General features: G+C 50.4%; 1 protein-coding gene across 1 annotated transcript in view; it reads left to right on the plus strand.

Moving 5' to 3' along the window:
• The window catches only part of Grid1 (glutamate ionotropic receptor delta type subunit 1), a 729,852-nt gene that overhangs the window by 112,748 nt on the left and 594,942 nt on the right, over positions 1-22,162 (plus strand). Inside the window, exon 3 of the mRNA XM_038349621.1 lies at positions 21,665-21,949. Within this exon, the coding sequence (XP_038205549.1) occupies positions 21,665-21,949 (285 nt within the window). The remainder of the gene's footprint in view (positions 1-21,664; positions 21,950-22,162) is intronic.

A 22,162-nucleotide genomic window follows, 5' to 3' on the forward strand; every position in this document is an offset into this window, starting at 1 on the left:
AATGTGAGAGAGGCTGTGGGACAAGAAGGGACTCAGTAGGGCCAGGGGTTAGGAAGAATCTGAAGAGTCAGGCCCTGACTATGCTGGAGGGTGGTGGTGGTGTCTTAGGTTGAGCTCGCATCTAATGGAGCAGAGAATGGTTGAGGGTCTGAAACAAGGGAGGGTTTTAGAATGATTGCGTCAGGGAGGGCTGTGCCAGAGAGTGAGGCTGGAGGTAGGAAGGAGCAGAAGATCCTCTTTTGGAACCCTGTTCGCCTCAGTGTGGGGCCCATCCATAGCTTCTGTTGACACTGCTCTGCCAGGGTGTTGTGAGTTGGTACCCCTTAATTCTATGCCTAGGGTCCATGGCAGTGCCTGTATCCCCTCTATCCAAGATGAATGGCTCCTTTGAGTGTGTGTGTGTATGTGTGTGTGTGTGTGTGTCTAGCTGCTACTGTTTTCTGACCCTATGCCCAACCTTTCCTCTAGCACCCTCCCTAGTGGGAGTTTCATGCAGTCATGGGATGGGAGCTTCATTCGGTCTTGGGGGCAGCTGGAGAAACAATGTCCCAGGGACACTTCTCGCAGTCATTTTATGTGCACTTGGGGCTCCACTGATACTACTCAGGTAGTTCCACCTCCATGTGTGGATGATGCAGAGGACAAGCTACAAGGAGGGCAGGGATGCTTGCACTCTGTGCCAAGACTAGGGCCTGGCCATCTCTGCTGTCATCTCCAGGTGTCCTTTAGCGATGCTTCCTCACTGGTGCGTAAACTGGTCAAACTTAGGCGGGGGTTGTCTCTGCTGAAGGGCTGCAGGAGGGGTGCCCAGCTCTGCTGAGCCTGCTCCTGAGCCTGCTGCTGGAGGGAGGGAGAGAAGACTTGGCTGGACTTCGCTCCTGTCCAAAGAGGTTCGATTGCTGCCACTGCCTCACTTCCCTGGGAGTCACAGAGGGTGCGAGGCTCTTTCCTTCATCTCATGTATGATTTTGCTAGGGAGCGATTCCTGTAAATACATGTTGGGACTGGTATATATGGTGTGCTCAGGTGGTGTGTGGTGTGCATGGGTGAGTGGAAGGAAATCCCAGGAGTCTCACATGGGGGCAGAGGTCTCCTTTCTCCTGTCTGGCTCTGAGGGTGGATTGGAATGTCCTCTCCCTTTTATGTTTACCTCTCCTTGTTCCTCAGGTCTCGGTATCATGTTCTCCCAGCCCACCTGTGCACAGCAGGGTCTGGACACAGGTACCGGAAAAATAGTAGACACATTGGATCTGTGGAATCCATAACTTCAATAAGTGGTATGTGAGGAGCAGCTCCCAGCTCTAGAAGGGGTCAGAGGTCAGGACTGTAGCATACTTCAGCTCTGATGGGGGCAGAAGTCTCAGTCTCTTTCTGTCTCTCTGTCTCTTCACACACACACACACACACACACACACACACACACACACACGGTTTGCAGAATAACCACACATTAACTTACTGAAGGCCCTTCAGGTCTGGGTCACGAAGAATGTTGTCAGCAAATGCCGATTAACAACTCTCATCTAGAAGTCACTTGGGAACTTCACGAGGGTCTGTCCTGTCGCTCTAAGAGGAAGGAGAGGAGCTTTTAGTGGCCCTTTCTGCTCTTCTCCGTAACTCATATGCCTCTGTCTTCTTGCTTTTGGTTCAGGGCAGGAAGCCTAGACACTCTTTCTATGTCCCGGACCCTGTATCTCCAGGCAGCTTTCAGCTAGCTTTCTGTGCAGAAATATATGCTCCAAGGAGAGTGCAAATTGCAGGGTGTGATATAGAGTCCTCACTGAACACAACTGTGCTTAAACACTGTAAATGTTCATAATTCTCAGCTGTGAGTACTGCTTTCCTTAGCGTTATACCCTCCTTTTAAAAACCACTCAAAAAGTCAACCATTTAAGGGAAAAAAAAAAGCGCTGAGCAGGCTCTGGGCTGCAGCCTTGGCTGGCGCCACAGCTGGGGAAATGCAGGTAGAGAATGGAGACACTTGGATTCCTCTTGCTGCAGCTGCCTGCATGTCACCCAGTCATCTGGTAGACCCATTGGGATTGGCTCTCCTTCTCTTCAGGTCCCTCCCCTATTTTTGCACCAGGATCTTGAGCTAGACTGGCCTTGCCCACCTGGACTGGATCCAAGGCATGAGCTTTATTACCTCCTTCCATAAGCAGTCCCCGCATACCTAGACTCTGGGGACCTTGAGGTGACTTCAGCGTCGTCTGTGGTGGTTTGAAATGGCCCCCATAGACTCAGGGAGTGGCAAATTAGGAGGTGTGGCCTTGTTGGCAGTAGGTGTGGCATTGTTGGAGGAAGTGTGTTCCACTTCACTTCCTGTTGCCTGTAGATGGAGATGTAGAACTCTCAATTCCTTCTCTAGTACGGTGTCTGCCTGCATGTCACCATGTCCCAGGCTAGACCATGTCCATGGCCTAGACCTCTGAAGCTCTGAGCCAGCCCCGATTAGAAGTTTTCCTTTATAAGAGTTGCAATGGTCATGGTGTCTCTTCTCAGCAATAGAAACCCCAAGAAACCATCCCTTGTCTTCCAACAGTTCATTGTCTAGTGGTATAGACAGAGTGTGTGCATTGACCATTAAGGTTGCTTTCTCAGGTAAAGCTTTTTTTTTCTTTTATGGGGGCTGAGATGGTCCCAGGGGCCTCCCTGGAGGAGAGAATGTTAGAACTGAATTTCAGAGGAAGAGGAAAGGGAAACAGGAAGCCATGGTTGGGTGTGAATATACCAATGGGCAGTCTCGTCTTTATGGCTTACTATCTAGATGGGTAGGTGGAGGGAGCTGTACACTAAGCAAATTGTTGTCTCCTCAGGTGGGGCCAGGGTCCTGGGGTTGAATGGAGATGTAGATATAGAGAATGTATCTTTGAGAGTAATGACCTAGGTCTGCTTTGGGGCTCCAGGGTCATCTCTCTTCACAGTAAGGCCATGGGAGCAAGACAATTCTCTAAGAAGGCAGCCAGGGAAGAGGTCATTAATCCCCTTCTTGATACAACTTTTGCTGAGTAGGTGCTAACACATCGGCCCATTCAGACATTCAGTAGCATCAATGAATGCTGTTGCCCCATAGATAGGTACAGAACAGATGTGATTCTGTGTATGACGGGAGTGTGAGGGTGGGGCATGAGCGTGTAGGCATTCTGTGAGTCATAAGGCGATGGGGAGGCAAAGAAACTGGAGTCCATTCCGAAGGAGCCTGTGCTGGAACAAGAGTAGGCAGACTTACTGCTTTCAGGTGATATGGAAAATCTGGTTGGCATTTGCTGGTGCTTGGTCTTCACTTGGCCTTTCTTGACCTTCACTGAGCTCTTCCTTCATCTTCACCCGCTTGTCTTTGCTCTTGTTGGTGTGCAGCCTTCACCTGCTGGTCCCTTGTCTTCATCAGCTGGTTCTGGTCACTACCTGTTAGTTTTTGGTCTGTTTGTGGGTCCCTGGACTTGACCTGCTGGTTCATGGTCCTTGCCTTCTGGTTCTTGATCTTCACCTGCCTGTCTGTGGTCTCTGTTTGCTTGTTTCTGGCCACTTGACTGTTTCTGGTCTTAATTATCTCCTGGTTTCTAGCCTTTCCCTACTGGTCTTTCATCTTCACCTACTGGTTGCTGGTCCCTTCTCCTCACCTGTGCCATTTGGAAGAGTCGGGAGCTAAAGGTTTGTGGAGTTGTATTTACTTGGATTGAACTCAGTTTCCACTGGGTTCTTGCGTGACCTTGAACAAGTGACCTCCTTCACTTACTGTCTTCCTCTGAACATGGAGTCATGAAATAATCTTTATTTCACAATTGCCAAGTGAATGAAAGAGGAAAGGAAGGGGCTTGCCTGGCACAGGGCAGTTTGCCCAGTAATTTACATCCTTCTCTGCTTTGCTCACTGTATCACTGTGTTTCTGCACACGTGTCACTAATTGGAGAATGAAGAATCGAGCAATTGTTTGGGATGGGGGAGGGGGAGCATCTACCTAAGAGGTGGAGCTAAGCTGCTCCTCATGGTGGTGGAGCATCTTGTAGACAGAGCACACAGGGCGGAGGAAGGCTAGAGTTTTAGCCCCTATCTCCAGAATCATCCCCCACATCCCAACAAGTCTACTGGCTGGGGATGACTAGTACCGTCTGCACCCCATGGGAATGTCTCCAAAGTAGCTGGGTGTGCACATCGTGCCCACGCAGCACGTGTATGTGTGTTGCCGGTACATGCTTGGAGAGCCTTTGGAGGGCCATGACATCGCTGCATTTCCCGTTTCCCTTCTGCTGTGGGTCCTGGCAGCTGTTTTTCTGCCATTGTCCATTTGTCTCTCTCATGCGGGATTCCCTCTCTCCAGAGAAGGTATTGGTATGGGGGGGAGGTGTTGCACTTCTATGGCCAGGCCCATGCTTTCTCTAGAGAAGGTATTGGTATTGTGTGTGTGGGGGGTCTTGCACTTCCATGGCCAGGCCCCTGTTCCACCTACTGTACCTTCCAGCCCCAGCCATTTTGTATGGGGTATATTTTTCTAGAGGGAAAGTGTCTCTTGAGGGGGTGCAAGTTACATGATGAAGGTATGGTGGGTGTCTCAGTGCTTCCCCACCCCGACTTGGCATATCCTCTGCCTTCTAGAAGCTGCTGCCTCATGGCATGTGTATCCCAGGCCTGGCTCTGAATAGGAGTGGACAGCCTGTAACCTGAGCTGTGCCTGCCCTCGGGAAATAGAAGTGGCCGGAGCGTGCATCCGTCAGGTGGTGGTGTGAATTTGATTGTGCACCAGGCACCCACCCCTCTCTCCTGTCCTGTATGGATCTGATGCTTTGGTGCTGACGAAGGGTTGTTTGCCACTCCCTAGCTGGGCCCCAGGGAAGGGTGCAGGCTGTGTCACTTGTGTCGACCAGCTTGGAGATTTTTGTGACACTGTTCTTAGATCTTATGCCCTCTGCTCCTTTCTGAGGCCTTGGATTTGACTAATGCTAGTGACAAGCCTCTGGAGTCAGTCTCCTGGGAGCATTGCGGGGCCACCTCTCCAGGAGGTCTTTCACCATCTCCCCCCCCCCCCCCCCCCGCTGTCTCCAGCTGCCAAGTTGCTGGCATTGTCTGGCCCCTGGGTTCAGCTTGGCCTGAGAATGCACGGCTCCGTGGGACTTCCGTGGGAGCAGAGCAGGATGAAGGCTCTGCTTTTCCTTTCCACCCCGACTCACTTCCACACAACTGCCTGATCCCTGGGCACTCAGACTGGATCCCCCTTTCTCTGAAACCTCTGCACACAGCTCAGGTATTGACCGGAGACTGAAGAGCTGACGTGTTCATTTCAGGTTGGGCTGCCCTCCCTGGCTCCTGTCTTGCCTTGTTCCCCGGGTCTACTGCCTGGAGTGAGGCAGAAAGCTGTGCTGGGGTACCCCTGTGAGCTCGCTTTCCTGCCTTGCTTGCTTTCCTCTGTTTGTCACAAGGGAGATTCATACCTGGGAAGAGACCTCACAGTGCTAAATTCCAACTGTACCGCTACAAATGGGAGATTGGAAGGTGCTGGAAATCAAATGTAAGCTGGGCAGGCGCTTCTGACCCAGTCCTTTTGGCTTCGTGGTGATGCCTAGATTTTTGGGCCGCGGTCCTAGGTCTCCCCTCCTCCCTCAGTGCATCTGCCTGGCTCATACCTCGCTGCTGCCCACCCTGTGCACTCTGCCCTCTTTCTTTTCAGGGGAGGGGGCGAGAGGAGTCAGCTTCCCTGTTGTTTTTCCATGGAGCTGCCTTTCCAGAGAAAGTTCTGAGCATGTCTTCTGCTGAAGCTCCCTGCGGCTTCTGGGATCAGTAACGAAGGCCTCAGCTAAGTGTCCAAACCCTCTCCTACGGAGCTCGTTTACCTTTCATCGAGCAATATGGACTCCCCGTTCACCCTTGTGTGCGTGTCCATTCCCTGCAGATCTGCGGAGGCCTCTGGGCCTCGCCTCTGCCTGTTCCAGCTGCTTGCCTGGCTTGTCCCCTTTTCCTGCTGCAGTCTCAACTGCTGCTCTCTTAGAGCCCCCAAGCCACCTCCAGCTGTGCGACTCCTACCCCTTTCCACTGTTGAATCTGGGCCCATGTTCCCTCCAGTATCCTCTAGACAGTTTGTGGGGGTGTAGGCTGGGAGCTGCATCAATTCTGATTTCCAGCCTAAGCCCTAGACTGGGAACACAGGAAGCGAATGGAGAGATTCCTGGCGGGCTCCAGGGGGCAGTTTGATCACTTGCTGGGAAAGCAATGCTTCCCAGTCTGTCTTCGTAAGGCGAGAGAGGTGTTGGTGGGAAAACCAAGCCTCGCTGGTGGCCAGGTTTCTCTTGTTCTCCTCTCAGGGTGGAGAATTTCATTGTATTGTTTTTCAATTTCCCCCAAGCATCTGCTACTATGAAAATTTTCATTATCACTGGCAGAGATCCCCTCTCATCCCTGCGGGCTGCAGGAGAGTCCTGAGTTCTCTCCCCATCTGCTCCAGAGCACCTGGAGGCTGAGCTGGGTAATGTCCCTGGCCAGCTGGGCACTTTCTCAGAAGATCTCAGAGCTTGTGCTCAGCGGGCATCCTGCTTGGCCAGGGATGCTTTGGCTGTGCCCAAGTCACGAAGGCTCCATCACAGCTGCTTCCATGGTGTGGGTTGGGTCAGGGAAGCTGGCTATGGAATTTGGTTTACCTTGTTTCTGTCTTGAGAGACTCTTCCTTCTGAAGGGGTTCCTTTCAGACAGTCATGTCGACAAGGCAGGCGTGTGTTTTCTCTAACAGAGCACTAGCTCCATGGTTTCCGAGACTGTGTTGCTATGATGGCAGGTGGGATAAAGAGCTGTGAGAAGGAGAGACTGGAGCCCTGGGCCCGGCATCAGCCTCTCACCCTTCACCTTCCTCATGGCACCTGGGCACCCTGCTTCGAAGCAGCCATGACAAGCAGAGAAAGGCTGTAGGCATTGTGTCTTGCTAACCAGACCTGGCTCTGGCTGGTTTTGGTCTCCCTTGTTTCTAGACATTGCTGGGGTTCTTTCCTTGGTGACCGGGATTCAGACTCTGTCATTTGGGTAAGGTGGCCACACTGACAGGGCTGAGACATCCCTGGGATTAACCCGAGTGATTTTCCACAATAACGGAGCCTGGGCTGAGCTCAGAGAGGTGGCTCAGCAAGAGCCAGATCCATGCAGCGTGAGACAAAAGCCCTGAGCACAGGCTGTGCAACCCCGGAACTGGAGTCTTGCTCCTGGCTTCCCCAGTTGTTTGCGATGGGGAGGGAAGCTTCATTCTTTGTGTTTCCACCCTCAGAGGCTATACAGCAGCCAGCCACTCTCGTATCTGTGTTCCCGGTGCCCTTTGCATCAGTGCTTGACAAGTGAAAGACTAAATGAATAATGGACACTCCCCAAGGGGGAAATAGTTTAGAATTTACACAAGGCATATTTTGTGCCCTAGGCTGTCATCTCAGGACCGCTGTACGGTGTTTGTACTATGATTGCCATTCTCGTTTTCCTCCCTCCCTCCCTTTTTACAACATAAGGCTGAAAGCTAAGGTTCCAGTGAGTGTGTGTGCGGGGAGGGGGGGCAGCCTGGGCTGTGGGCTTAGTGCAGAGCTGGGGTGGTGAAATCTCTAGTCTTGTCCTGCCGTGGTTGTCCCTGGAAGAGCCTCCGCGGGCTGGCGGATGGAGCTCGTGTTTAAGAGACACTTCAGCAGTCCCACCCACCATCTGGTCACAGTCCCCCGAGGAAGGGCTTTGGCCAGCAAATGCAAGCACAGCTTGTTTGGGCTTGTCTAGGCAAGATGACTTGGAATGGTGGGGACAGTATCCCTTCTTCACTCTCAGCTCTCTTCCCTCCTGTCTTCCTTTAGCCAGAGGACGTGGGCGAGTGAAAGCGCCATGGGATTCCCTTGCCAGTTGTCTTCCTGGCCTTGGCTGCAAGGTACACGGGGCATAGGGACTGATGGCAGCCGTGAGAAGAGGAGCGGCAGACTGGCAAAGGGAAAGCAGCTAAGCCTGTAGAGGTCCCTGAGGAGGGAGCTGCTGTTCCCATATTTAGGGAGTACCGTGAAGTTAGCAGCATTGAGCTTAAGGCTCACATTTAGGGGACTGGGCAGAGCTACCACAGAAAGTTAGAGGATGGAACTGGGCTACCCTAGTTGGGAAGAGCCTAGTACTGGGAGTGTAGGCACAGACTCCACCTGTTTGAGAAACTGTGCTCACTAGGGAGGTCAGTGCTTCAGTCATGGCCCCACCAGGTGACAGGCCATGGAGCAGAAGGCATAGCCACTCACAGTTAGCATGTTTAGGAGGGAGCAAGGTGTATGGGTATCCTTCTGGATGCTCGTCCTGGAGACAGGCCCACAGGGTGACCTCCAAGGTTTACTTGCTAGGTATAGTCATCTTTGGTTGTTCTCATGATGGCTGGAGTACCTAGTATCATCTTGCTGTACCAGGTGCTAGGGACAGAGATGTCCTCAGGTAGCTCAGCCCAGGAAGTGACACAGATCCATGAGCAAAAAGTGACTGTGAGCTGTACTATCTATTGTAGTGAGGAGCAGCGGGCTGTGTTCCTGCCACCCAGCTCCCAGCCGCCTGGCTAGCTTATGCCCCGAAATAACAACACACAAATTGTATTCATTTAAACACTGCTTGGCCCATTATCTCTGGCTAACTCTCACATCTTGCTTAACCCATTTCTAATAATCTGTGTAGCACCACGAGGTGGTGGCTTACTGGGAAAAATTCAGCATGTCTGACCTGGTGGCTGGATCTGTCTCACTGCCTTCTTCCTCCCAGCATTCTGTTCTGTCTTCCCCGCCTACCTATGTTCTGACCTATCAGGCCAAGCAGTTTTCTTTATTAATTAACCAATGAAAGCAACAGATATATAGAAGCCTCACCTACATTAATCTATAAAGCAGGAAGAATGGTTGGAGGCCTTGGAAAGAAGGGGGCAGGCACTTCCCAGGGTCTGGGGGATTATAGGGCTTAGCAGTGAACCAGAGCTTAGAAGGGCACACTGATGTTAACTTATAATCATGAAGCTGCGGTCACAGGAAGCCACAGGGAGCTGCCACAGCAGAACCTCTAGGTTCCTACATGGCACCTGGGAACCAGGAAGTTGCCCTTAGATGTCTGATGGCCAAAAAGAGGGATCAGTAACAAGTGTTTGAGCTGGAGTTGGCCCTGGGAAGGCTGGAAGGATCGGGACTGACCCACCTTTCTTGGAAGGAAAACTACAGATCTGGTTTGTGGGTGCATTTGGAGGTAGGACTCGGGGCAAGCACTGGATCAGGGGCTCTCAGCAGCAGCTGGCCCAATCTCGGGGAGCGGTGTGAGCACCAGTGGGAAAAGAATGCTTTCAAGGCCCCCACTACACCAGTACCCATGCTTGCAGGTCACACCACACATGTCACACAGTGAGAGAAAGCACAAACGAGCTGGAAGCCATGAAGGGATGACATACATGGAGGGATCGCTGAAGAGATCCTGAGGAAGTCACATATAGGCTGAGGTGGGAAAGGGTGACAGCAACTCAGCTAAGCATCAGTTTCACATCTGGGGGAGCCACTGGGATCTAAAACAAAATTCTTGGGTCAGGATTAAGGCCAGGTGTCTGGTGGTCTTGCCTTTCAGGAGATCACAGAGGAGACATGGTGACTGGAGGTGGTTTTGGAGATTCTTGAGGGAGAGAGCAGGCTGAAGACAGGCTCTGTTATCTGGCTGGCCATGAATGTTTTAGCTCGCGTCTGGTTCCTCAGGCCTAGTGTCCAGGGACCTCCGAATGGTCTGTTGCTAGGAGACCAGGCTATTGCCAGAGTTGCCAGGAGAAGAGCTTGGAGGGCAGGTCTTCCTGGAGCCAGCTAAGGAGTGTGGTGGGCACTGCCTGCAGGGGAGGTGTTGCTTCTGGGAGCTGTATGTCCACAGGCACAGGGATACTGCTCTTCCTTTGAGCTAGGTCTAGACTGTGAATGTCTGGTTGAGAGGGACTTGGGCTTTTCTAATAAGAGCTATGATTCTAGAGGTGTTTGTAACCTCACCCATCTCTTCCCCAGTAGAGCCCTGAATGTGGATAATCCTTCAAAGGCCCCACGTGCAAGTGCTTGGACCTCAGGGTGCTGTTGGGAGGCGCTGGGAACCTATAAGATATGGGGCTTATGGGAGTGGCTTAGGTCACTGGAGACATGATCTCAGAATGCGAGGATGCCAGTCTTTGTGGTCTCCGCTGCTCCCCAATTTCTGCTTTGAAGTCTGGCTCTTGCCAGAGGTTCAGAGGGTCAGATATCAAGTAATTCTCTAGACCCTCCAGGAAGGAGAGTTAAACAACACCCCTTTCTCTATAAGGTTAATTTCTGTGCTAGTGGCTAGTCTCACTCCTGTGTCCAAATGACAGACGAACTACTTACGGGAGGAGTTTTATTTTACCCGTAGAGGCTTCACCTGTGTTTGCTTGGTCTCAGGTACTTGAGCAGAAGACCCTGACAGCAGGAGCATGTCACATGATAGAGGAGATTCTTCACCCTTGGGTTGTCAGGAAGCAGAGTGAGGCCAGAACCTGCCTCCAGCTACGTAACTTCCTTCATCAGCCCCCACCACTTAATTCATCTACAGCCTCCCAGCTGAAAACCAAGCGTGAGCGCAGGAACATGAGAGCAAGCCATGACAATGCCCAAGGAATGTCACTGTAATATCAATTCCTGTGCACACTGAATGGAGTTGGCCCCAGGTCCTCAACACCCCCTCCCAACTTCACTGTGCACATTCTGAGAAGGACACATCCTAACGGCAGAAGGCAGGCCTTTTCAGCACACCTACCACACACCAGACATGGCTTTAGACACTACCAGTTGCCTTCTTTCCTCTGTCTTCTGAAAGAGAAATTAAGCAGCTTGGAAATTTCACCCCTGTGGGTTTTGGTAATGCACTCAGCTTGGCTGCCTGCTCTCAGTTCTCTTGTCTAGAATGGGGTATAGCACCCACCCCCCAGGCAGGCCTACATTTCAATTATCTGTGTGGTGGGTGGGCCTGCAGCTGCTGGGCTTATGGCAGGGATTGCCTCTCTCCTCCACCACCAAAATAACAGCGACAACATTTTCCTTTGCTCATTACACTGGGACTCCTTGGCTAGCCTGCTTGTTTGTGACCACACAGGGGTGTTCTTTGGCAGTTTGTGCTCTTTCATTCCTTAACCCATATCCCCAGAGCTGAGTTCCTGGAGTGTCTGTGCTGCCCAGGTCCTACCTGTCCCCTCTGAGCTAGTTCTTCTGCATTGTTTAGGGTTCCAGCTTTCCCATCTTTGGGCTCTATGGATCCAGTTGTCCTCAGGTTGGGCTGCTTGTCCATCCCTTCCTTTGACAGCTCCAGCACAGCCCTGCTTTTCTTGAGGTTCTCAACTTTGGACCTGAGCAGAATTAGACAAAATAAGTTGTGGAGGTCTGCTTGTCTCATCCACACAGGAACAGGCATGGTCTGGATCCAGGAGATGTGGAAGCCCAGGATCCTTCCTCTCATGGGGTGCTCAAGGCCAGCCCTGCTCTTGGACAAGGCTTGATTTCCTGTTGCCTCTGGTTCTCTGGGTCACCTTACCTTGAAACCCTGATATGTCAAATGATTGGCATGCACACACCTGTGCTTCTGTATACGTGTTGTGTCATCCAGTATCCCATGAGCATCTCTGCATCAGACCCTGAGTCTAGAAAGCCGTCTCTGCCTCAGTCTTTCTACTTGGGACCTTAAAGATCAGACAGGAAACAGTGTAATATATGCTCAGTAGTATGTGAAAGGACAAAGTATTCTTAGACTTACAGGAAAAGGAGTGGTTGATTTTACCCAGCAAGCATAAGTCCAATAATTTCATAAAGGAGGAGGGATTTTTTTTGGAAGGGGTTTGGGGACAAGTAGGAAGCATCTAAGGCAGAGGAGGAAGGACACTATAGGAAAGGCAGCCTGCATGTGCAAACTTAGAACGTTAGTCTAAGCACTGAATGCACAGGCTGAGAGCACAGGGCATATGAGTTTTGGAAAGGGCTGGTGTCCTCCTGTGTGTGGATTGAGGGTGGTGGTGGATGCAATAAGTGAGCTTTGATTCCTAGGCAGTGGGGCCATGGCAGATATTTCAGGGCCGTGTTGGATACTGAGCTTTGGTCTGTAGAATGGAGAGCTTGAAAGGTGCCCTGGCATCGCTTATCCCCTGGCTTGACGGAAGCAGAAGTTTGAGCAGGTGGAGGAGTCCGGGGGGACCCTTGAGCTTGGGTTCGAAGAGAGCTGCAGGAGAGCTTGAGCTTTTGAGGTTCTTGGAGACAAGAATGTGCTATGCTGGCATGCCAGGGACTCATCCTGTCCTGATATAACTTCCCCAGAGCAGGCTTCCGTGTGAATCCCGGCCGGGAGCTTGGTGTTCCATTGGCAGAGCAGTAAAAGTCATTAACGAGGAGCGGGAGAGTTATAAATAAGCCGCACACTCCCACCCAGTGTTCCCTGCCTTTCCAGCCCGCGGGAGCAGGGAATCGGTTTTGATTCATTAATTGGCAGAGGGATGAGGCTCCAGAGACCCTGTGGCACCGCTGACTCTTCTCCACCTTCCTTGTTGGTTCCAGGCAGCCCTCTGCGTTTGCTGCTCACCTGCCCTGGCTACAGTCCAGGGGTAGTCCTGTGGGACCCTTTGGCCTTGCTGCTCTTGGCTCCACTCAGCTGGGTTGGGTTTCAGTTCTCTTGTTTTTGCTACTATTCCTTTGTCCCCACTAATCTTTCACTTGGACACCCCTCTTTAGAGTGGCATGCAGATTGGTGTTAAGAATTCCTGGTCTCTTGCCAGGCGGTGGTGGCGCACACCTTTAATCCCAGCACTCTGGAGGCAGAGACAGGTAGGTCCCTGTGAGTTTGAGATCAGCCTGGTCTACAAGAGTTAGTTCCAGGACAGCCAGGACTGTTACACAGAGAAACACTGTCTTGAAAAACAAACAAATAAACCCCCTCAAACCCCAAACAAACAAACAAGAAGAAAAGAATTCCCGGTCTCTGGGTGGGCTTTTCCTTTGAATGTCATGGGCGGTTTGGCGAGCTGGAAAGCTCTGGCTTTTGCCTGTGCAGTCCCTTACACTGCTCCCGCTTTAGGGTAGGTGGTATTATAAATAGGTTGCTGCTTGCTCTGCAGCATGGGCACCGGCCAGTGTCTGAAAGATTGAGCTGACAGGTGCTTTCACACACACACACACACACACACGCACACACGCACACACACACACACGCACACACCACACACATACACCAGAAGTAAGGGCAGGAGACTGGGAGCAGTGGTCATACACTCCACAGTGGTAAATCTTGGTCATGGTCTGAAGCGAATTGCAGTGCAGAAAGATTGGGTACAGCAAAAGTTCTCTGGAAGGACTGGTTACGTGGAGCAGATGGAAGGAGGCTGGGTAGATGGTGTGTGAAGGAGCACCACATATTTCTTGGGAGTACTTGAGGAGACCCAGAAGGCTCAAGAGCTGGATACTGAGGGGGCTGTGTATGCTCTGGCTCCTTAGGGTGTAAGGCGCCTGGTATGGATTGCACGAGGCTGTGGAGACTCTGATAGGCTTTCCGTTTTGCTTTGAAGATGCTGGGAAGCTAATGTGGCTTTGTATGGGGCCAGCACAGAGTGGTTGGTGCTTCACGAGGACCCAGTTGCTAAGATCTGTTTAAGTGGTTAGATGTACGCAGGGCTGCTGCAGAGGGACTAGGGTGTTGGCCAAGGATGAGGCAGTGGAATGGAGGAGACCCAGAGTGTACTTGGGAGATGAACTATGTCAGACTTGCTGAAAGCTCGGGGCTGAGGGGTATGGGGAGAGACTGGTCAAGAACAGGTGACTGGGGATACCTCGCTCCCGAAAGTGGAGGAACATTCCAACACCCATGGGATGTGTGTTGGAACCTGTCAGGTGTGAGTTGTGAGTTTTGTCAGGTCAGGACTGGTTTGGAGTTAGAAACTCAGGGGAGGGTTCTGAATTGGAACAATCACTATAAAAGCTTCCACAGGGCTAGGGTCCAATGCTCAGATGTAAATGTGCAAGGAGGCCTAATGTTTCCATGTCCTTAAGTATAGGATGTGGGAGAAGGCAGAGACAGGCATTTGTAGGACTGCTCTTGGGAACTTCCTTCCTCAGCCTTGGGTGAAACCTTCAGGCAGGGGGCTGATTACTTTGTGATCATCACCTCTAGTTTGTCTCTAAGAGCAAAGCAAAGTTATTAGCTGAACTGCAGCATGGAGCTGGGTTCCAGGAGACCAGGGAAGGAGGCAGTGATGAATAAGGCAGTGAATGACTGGGGTTGGGGATGTGTGTGTGTGCGATGACTTCATGTCCCATTGGGAGCATTGAGGAAGGACCTGTGTGCTCCAGGGCCACAGATCCGGTGCAAGCCTTCTACAGCCCTGCCTCCAAAGCCCCCTGGCCTGTGGTTTTGTTTACCCTTTCCATGTCTTAATAAAAGATGAAAAATATTTATTCTCCATAGATCAATAATTTACTATGAGTTATGACAATACTAAATTTGGTCAATTATTCATGGGCTATCAAGTATTTATAAATGCTACCTTAATTTAAAGCATTAGCCATTAGAATTCAAATATTCATAAAGCCAGTGCCAGTTGAAAGGAGGAAGGGCAGGGTACAGGTAGCAGGGGTGGCTCTGGAGAGAGGGCATGAGCTGCCCCAAGAGCTCTGCCACTGCTTGTGGGCATGGTGGGGCAGGCAGAGGTGCTGGACTCCCTGTGGAGACCATAGCTCCTGGGTGGGCAGGCCTGACCTGGGTCTGCTTCCAGCCTGCCTTTCCTTTCTGCCACCTGCATAGACCAGTTGAGTCTGGCAAAGCAGTACAGAACCATAGGACCCATAGGAGGCTGCCACTGCTCCAGGTGGAGGCTCTCTTGCTTGGTCTTTCTGGAGACATTCCCTTGCTCATTAATGTGGAACCCAGAGGCCAGTTAATTCAGGGTTGCAGACCTGAGACCTCAGGGGAGCAGGGCCCTTAAGGGCAGATTTGGCTTATCAGGGGGAGCATGAGTGGCTGTCTCTGGCTTTGAGACAGTCAGAGTGGCTGGAAGGCAGTAACACAAGGATGATAATGCCCAGCCTCACTGCTGGGTGAGACAGACCAGATTGGAGACTCTCCTCCAGCAGAAGCCCCTGGAGCATTGTCTTACCCACCTGTGGGCTTGGAGTTTCCTAATCAACCCCAGAGAGTGTCCTTGCCCAGAATGATCTCCTTGCCTGGAGGCTGCTCTTTTTTAGCCCTTGCCTACAGGCAGGTACCCAGGGCTCATTGAGCTGAGGAATTCTGTCAGTGGGGAAGGAAGCCTTATACCCACCTGCCTGTTCCTTCCCTGGAATGCCTAGCTTGCTGTGACAGACATTTCTATCCAAGCAAGGGTTGGATAGTCATTTGTGAGTCTTGGATCCTATTTCAGCGTCTCTTTCCTTCGTTGACTATGGAAGGACCTAGTGGCCTGGTTCTGATTTCCTTAATTGTATGGCCCTGGCCACAGGACCTAGGGTGAACATTACCGAAAGTCTGTTCTGTGAAGTGACGTGTCCTACCCAGATGCTCAGCTGTGGTCATCCTCTCAGGGGAGGCTGCTGGTCGTGTGATTGTGAATTAAGAGCTAGCTCCAAGCAGTCTTTGTCCTCCTCATTTCTGGGAACCTAGTGCTACCGTCTGGTTTGGAGACCTCTGTGGAGACCCTGTGTACCCCCGGACCTGGAACTGCTGCTCATTACAAAGCATTTCTACTTCTTTCTCCCCCCCTGCGGATGAGTCGTATGTGCTCAGGGAGCGCTTACCAATCCATCACCAATCTATTGGACCTGCGTGGTGATCAAGGCGGAAATCAGCTTTATGGCCTGTGATACGAGGAGAAAAGAACGATATCAAAGGCGGTTATCCTCCTGAGACCCGTGGAAGCGCTGCTGAGCTCCAGGTGGAAATCTGGACTGTGGCGTTCCTGCCATGTGCTTGACAGTGTGTGGGACCCTACACATAAAGATGGACAAGCAGAGAAATGTCCGGGCCCACAATGTCCTCCCTCTTGTCCTTACGGCGGGCTGGGTCTCTGGATGTCAGGGCAGGACAAAGCGCAGCAGGCAGCAATTCTTGCCCACCTGGAGTTTGCACTTAGAACCCTCTGTGAAGCAGGTGCTGTCATCTGTACTTGATTTGGGGTGAGGTGTGTGGTGAGGGAGAGCAACCCCTCAGAGAAGGTCAGCCCCACAGCAGGTCCCTGCACGGCAGGCTCGGGGTCTGCTCAACATCTCGGCACAAGCGCTGTATGAATTGTGTAACATCCCGTCTCACACAACCTTGATTAAGCTAATAGCTGATTTGGCTTTGATCTGATGTATTTTGATCTTATTATTTTTATGTTAGAAGCCTCCAAATAATCATCATTTCAACAGTGCCCCAATTAGCCGGCCATTCACAGTGGATTGAAAATTGACTCACACTGGGCCTCTCCATTAGCACCTGGGAGAGACTTCCAGCCTTAATAATCCTCCCTGCTCCAGAGTCTGGGTGCTTGTTTTATACCACAGGTTGTCATAGGAGGGCCCTCCATGCCCCTTGAAGGAAGAGGCTGTCAGCACAGGTGAGAGTGGCAGCATGGCTCTAAAGTCTTATGGCTACTACTTTTGAAAAAAAGAAATGAGTTTTGAGTTTAGCTTATGTTTCATCATGGCATCTGATCCCCTCCCTTCCTTCCTGCAGGTCCCCTCTTTTCTATAGTTTATCTCCTAATATCTTCATGTCACTTGTTCTCTGTTTGCCTCTTCCCCAAAGTCGGGGTGACTTTCTAAAGGGGGGTTCTGAGACAGGGCTCTGCTGTGTAGCTTCGGCCGGTCTGGAACTTACCGTGTAACCCAGGCAGGCCTTGAATTCATGACAATTTTTCTGCCACAGGCTCCAAAGTGATGGGACGAGCCTCCACATCCCTTGGTAACAGGTACTTCTTAAGGTCCTGGGCATGACTTGGGTGCAGGTGTTGCTGGGGGTAGATAGGGAGGGTCCCTGGAGAGAGGAAGGAAACTGACGTCTGTTTGGTACCGTCCTTGTGCAGGGTGGAGAAGGCACTTGCAATTGGCCTTCTGAGTCAGTAAGCGGAGCCGCCCATCTCCCTTGACTAGAACACTGAGGCTCAGAAAGGAGCATGTGCCCATGGCCACATGGCTGCTGACCAGATGCACGAAATGGGAACTTGTGTTTATGAGACTCTTACGCTATTCCCAGCTCTGGTGAGGTAGCTTCTGGTGAGCAGTTTTGCACAGTCCCTGGGTCTTCATCATACTGTACCCTATTGGTTTAAAACTTCATTTGAGATTCGGGTGCCAACCACATAACTACATCTCCTCCATCCTGGAAAACCTACTTTCTCTTTCCTCTTGCCAGACCGTAGAACATCTGTCCTGGGAGGATCCAAAGTGCACAAGGAGAGACATATATGCTATTGGTGTGTTGGGCATTTATGTGAAATAGACAGGAGGGAAGGAGCCAAACCTTGGTGTTCAGTGGCATGTATGTACAAATGGGGAAACTGAGGCTCAATATTCTGTGACTTCAGAGTTTGGTGTATATGGATTAGGGAGCTGGCTTACAATGGAAGTCAGGTGGTAACTTAAGAGAGAGCTGGGGAGATGGGTGATAAGCCAGAAGTAACTTGCTTGTAGGAAGTAACTTGCTTGTAGGAAGCAACTGGCTTGTAGGAAGTAACTGGCTTGTAGGAAGTAACTGGCTTGTAGGAAGTAACTGGCTTGTAGGAAGTAACTGGCTTGTAGGAAGCAACTGGCTTGTAGGAAGTAACTTGCTTGTAGGAAGCAACTGGCTTGTAGGAAGTAACTGGCTTTTAGGAAGTAACTGGCTTGTAGGAAGCAACTGGCTTGTAGGAAGTAACTGGCTTGTAGGAAGCAACTGGCTTGTAGGAAGTAACTGGCTTGTAGGAAGCAACTGGCTTGTAGGAAGCAACTGGCTTGTAGGAAGCAACTGGCTTGTAGGAAGCAACTGGCTTGTAGGAAGTAACTGGCTTGTAGGAAGTAACTGGCTTGTAGGAAGTAACTGGCTTGTAGGAAGCAACTGGCTTGTAGGAAGCAACTGGCTTGTAGGAAGTAACTGGCTTGTAGGAAGCAACTGGCTTGTAGGAAGTAACTGGCTTGTAGGAAGCAACTGGCTTGTAGGAAGTAACTGGCTTGTAGGAAGTAACTGGCTTGTAGGAAGAGTACATGAGATAGAGTTCCTGGACCATCAAGTCTTTCACATTTCAGTTTATTTGAAAAGATCTTAATGCAGTGTCTTAGTATTGAAGAGACAATGTAGCAAAGAGCAACCCATTCACCATCATGGTGCATTTGCCATTTGGGTTTCTTGTCTTATTTGAAGTCATGTTTCTATCACACAGTAGCCTGGGAATGGCCTGGTAGTTCACCTTCGTCTAGCTCCATCCCTTCTTGTGTGGCCTCTCATTTTATTATCTTGGAAGCAGAAGCAAAAATCTGTTTCCTAAGTGGATATAATGAGAACAACATGGATTCATACATATCAAATACTCAACAGAGCTGGCGCAGAGGAAATTCTCACACAGTAGCCCTCTTTCCTCCATGATTCCCCACTTATCCATTATTGGAGGATTCTTTTTGCTTTTTAAAAATCAATTACCTATTCATGTCATGAAATTTTGGCAAAATATAGGAAAATAAAAAGAGAAAAGCATTCCCAAATTGCTCTCACTTTGAACATTTTACATTTTTTTCTTTCTGGTCTTTCTTTCATACATATTGAATTCTACTTAATTGACGTTGTAGAATACATAATACATGTATTTTTGTATGATTTTCATGTACCTTTTTTATGACAAGTACTTACCCATATTGTTATGGTGTTTGGTGCACAGCTGTAAAGGCTGTGTGTGCTTTCAGGGTCTAGCACTTCTATACCCACACACCTATTTGCATCTTTCTGAAGGTTTGCAGTGTTTTCTGGGTTCCACCGAGTGTCCTCTTACATTTCCGGATCTAGCACTGTTCCCGTGGTCTGGATAGGTGCCCAGAGAGGAATGAGGAGCACAGGGCATGAAAACATCAGGATCCACACAGTATCCTTGCACAAATCTTTATGAGCTGCCATGATTTTCCCACGTTGTGTACTTGGGGTATGTGTGTCTGTCTGTGTGTGTGTGTGTGTGTGTGTATGTGTGTGTATGTGTGTGTGGTGAGCGTGGCAGAGATCATTCTTGTCCTCCTTGAGCTTGAGGGTCCAAGGAAGGTCAGGTGGCTATAGAGGCAATATGAAGTGCCATGGCAAGGAAAGTGTGGGTATCTTGAAAGAAGGGCTTGGTCACCTCGGGAGGTTGATTTGGTCCTGAAGCAAGAATGTGTATGCAGCAAGCTGAGTTCCAGAGCTGAGGCAGGTGACTGAGAATGTAGAGATAGAATGAGGAGCATTAAGTGCAGGCATGGTGTGCCGGCAAGGTGTCCCCCAGGTAGGCATGCATGTGTGTGAGTGCATGCAGGGGTCCACATCAGATGCTGGCTTCTGTCACCGAGGTAGTTACATCATTTCTTTGTTCCCTTTCCTCCTTCAAACCCTTTCATGCACCCCCATTCGCTCTCTTTCAAATTCATGGCTTCCTTTTTCACTGATTATTGCTACCTATGTGTGTTTGTGTTCCTGAATATACAAATACAACCTTCTAAGTCTGTATAGTGTTATTTGTATGTATGTATTTTCAGGGCTGACCATTGGTATTGGGAAATCAATTGATGAGCTCTTCCTGGGGAAGACTCTTGTTCAGCATTCCTTAGTTGCCTATAGTTTTTCTTTTCTTTTCTTTTTTTTTTTTTGCAACAAATAGACTATTACAGAAAATCACAACCAATACAGATAGACTATTACAGAAAATCACAACCAATCAAAACACAGAGTTGTAGAGCCCAGTTCCAACTGATAGGTCTTTAACATAACTCCTGTACCTAAGGCTTAAGAATCCTTTTGAAAGAAGACATGGAATGGTTGTAAGATCCAGAGAAATGGGGAGTTTGCTTTGAGATTGCAGCTCTAGGCCTGTCAGAAGCTACACTCTTGAAGTCTCACCAACAGGACTTCGTAAATGTGAGCTGAACAATAGACAGGTTAAGATGGAAGAAGCTCAAAGAACTACAGACACCTAAGGAATGTGTTGTCTTTTGTTTCTGGGTGCTGGGCATCAGAACTAAGATCCTTATGACTGTGTGGCAGGATTTTATGCATGGAGCCATCTCCCTCGTCCTTGCTGGGTGTCTTTAAACAGATAAAATGTGATTGGATTTCTGTGAAACCTGCATGGAGGGGCAGAACATTTGGGTGGCTATGAGATCCTTGAGAGACCTCATGCCCTTTGTTTCCCCAACTCTAGCCCTTGGCATGTGAAGTGGAGGCATCATTGGGAACTGGGCCTGAGTTATCACCTATGATGTTCCCCAGGGTGTATGGCAAAGCCCTGGTATGGGAGAAGCTGCCCTTGGTGCCAGCCTGTAAAGGGAACACCCCCCTTCACATATTTTCCAGCCTTTCACTTCCTTCCACTTGGGGTGAGCGTTCTTGTTTTTCGCCTCCTTCTCAGCCCTGTCTGAAGCATTACATAAACTCCAGGGCTCCCACGAAGGAACTGCATTGTCAAAGTTGTTCAAAGCCTACCGCGTGTAGCAGATGGCTCGCTGCCATCCACAGGCTGTGTTTTGAGACTGCATCTGCTTTCCTATACTCCCGCCATCACACAGAGCATCCGTAAGACAGGCTTGCTTCAAAACTGGTTCAGAAAGTTGTGTTGTGGGGACTAGGGTCTTTGTATCTGCTCTGATGTCCCTAAAAAGTGTGAGCTTATGGCTAGTGGTGGTGCCCCTTGGAGTCACTGGGTGACTTCCAAAGTCCAGGCTCCTGGGTGTGTCATCTCAGAAAGTCTCATTTCTCTGTGCCCTTGGTAACTGCCTGAGCTTCGGGTGCCTCTTCCTTTGTGATTGTCAAGTGGCTTTTGAGCAATCTTGGGCTTCTGGAGCCATCCACTTCATCTGGGATTTGATCCAGTATTCTTGTGATAGGACTCAAGTGGACTTGGCCAGGAGACCGAGGCTCCTGCCCACTTCCATTCCTTGTTCTGGGTCCTCTGGGGGTAAGTATATGTCTTCCTGACATCATGATGTCATCCAGGTCTTGCAGATCCAAGCAGTTCAGTTCAGGCAACAATTGCAGAGCACATGCCGTATTCTTTGCCCATGACACAGGACATAAAGATGAGCTTTGGTCCCTCCCCAGCGTTTTGGCTACTGGCCCCAAGGTGAGAAACAGTGTCTAATTGAGAAGGCTACTGGCCCCAAGGTGAGAAACAGTGTCTAATTGAGAGTTCTGTTTGGTGAATCAGGGAGATTTGGGGTGGATCCCTGCTGTACCACCCTTCTTTGACTAGTCTGGAGTTAGTGACCTTTCTTTTTTTCCTCATCTGTTAAATGGGCCTGAGATTATGTAGCTGGATATTTCACCAAGGTTTTAAGTGTTCATGGTGTAAGGTTATCAACAACTAATTAATGAGAGCAGCTAGCCTTCCTGGGCTCTTGGTCTGTGTGGGGAGACATCACAGGGCCACAGGCGTGAGCTGCTGGGTGGAGCCGTGGGAATGAAGCCTGTACAGTCATGGCCCCCGTGCTGATTTCTTCCTGTCTTTTTCCTCTCTTTCCAGCCTGTGACCTCATGACCCAGGGAATTTTGGCCTTGGTCACATCCACAGGCTGTGCATCTGCCAACGCCCTGCAGTCCCTCACAGATGCCATGCACATCCCACACCTCTTTGTCCAGCGCAACCCTGGGGGTTCACCACGAACTGCCTGCCACCTGAACCCTAGCCCTGACGGTGAGGCCTACACATTGGCTTCGAGGCCGCCTGTCCGACTCAATGACGTCATGCTCAGGCTGGTGACAGAGCTGCGCTGGCAGAAGTTCGTCATGTTCTATGACAGCGAATATGGTGAGTCCTGGTGGGTGGGCTGAGGCTTGGCTTTAGGGACAGCTGGGTGCTGGTAGTTTTAACACCAGAGGCTTCAACCAGGGGGCCCAGAACTGGGGTGCCATCAGGGTATAGATCTATGCTGGTGGTCTGAACGGAATCTTCCTCAGGGTGGTAGGGCCCAACCTTGAGCTTCATGAATCAGAGAAGAGCTGCAAAAACAGATCTGTAGAT

This window comes from Arvicola amphibius, chromosome 12 (assembly GCF_903992535.2).
Source record: "Arvicola amphibius chromosome 12, mArvAmp1.2, whole genome shotgun sequence".
NCBI classification, from domain to species: Eukaryota; Metazoa; Chordata; class Mammalia; order Rodentia; family Cricetidae; genus Arvicola; species Arvicola amphibius.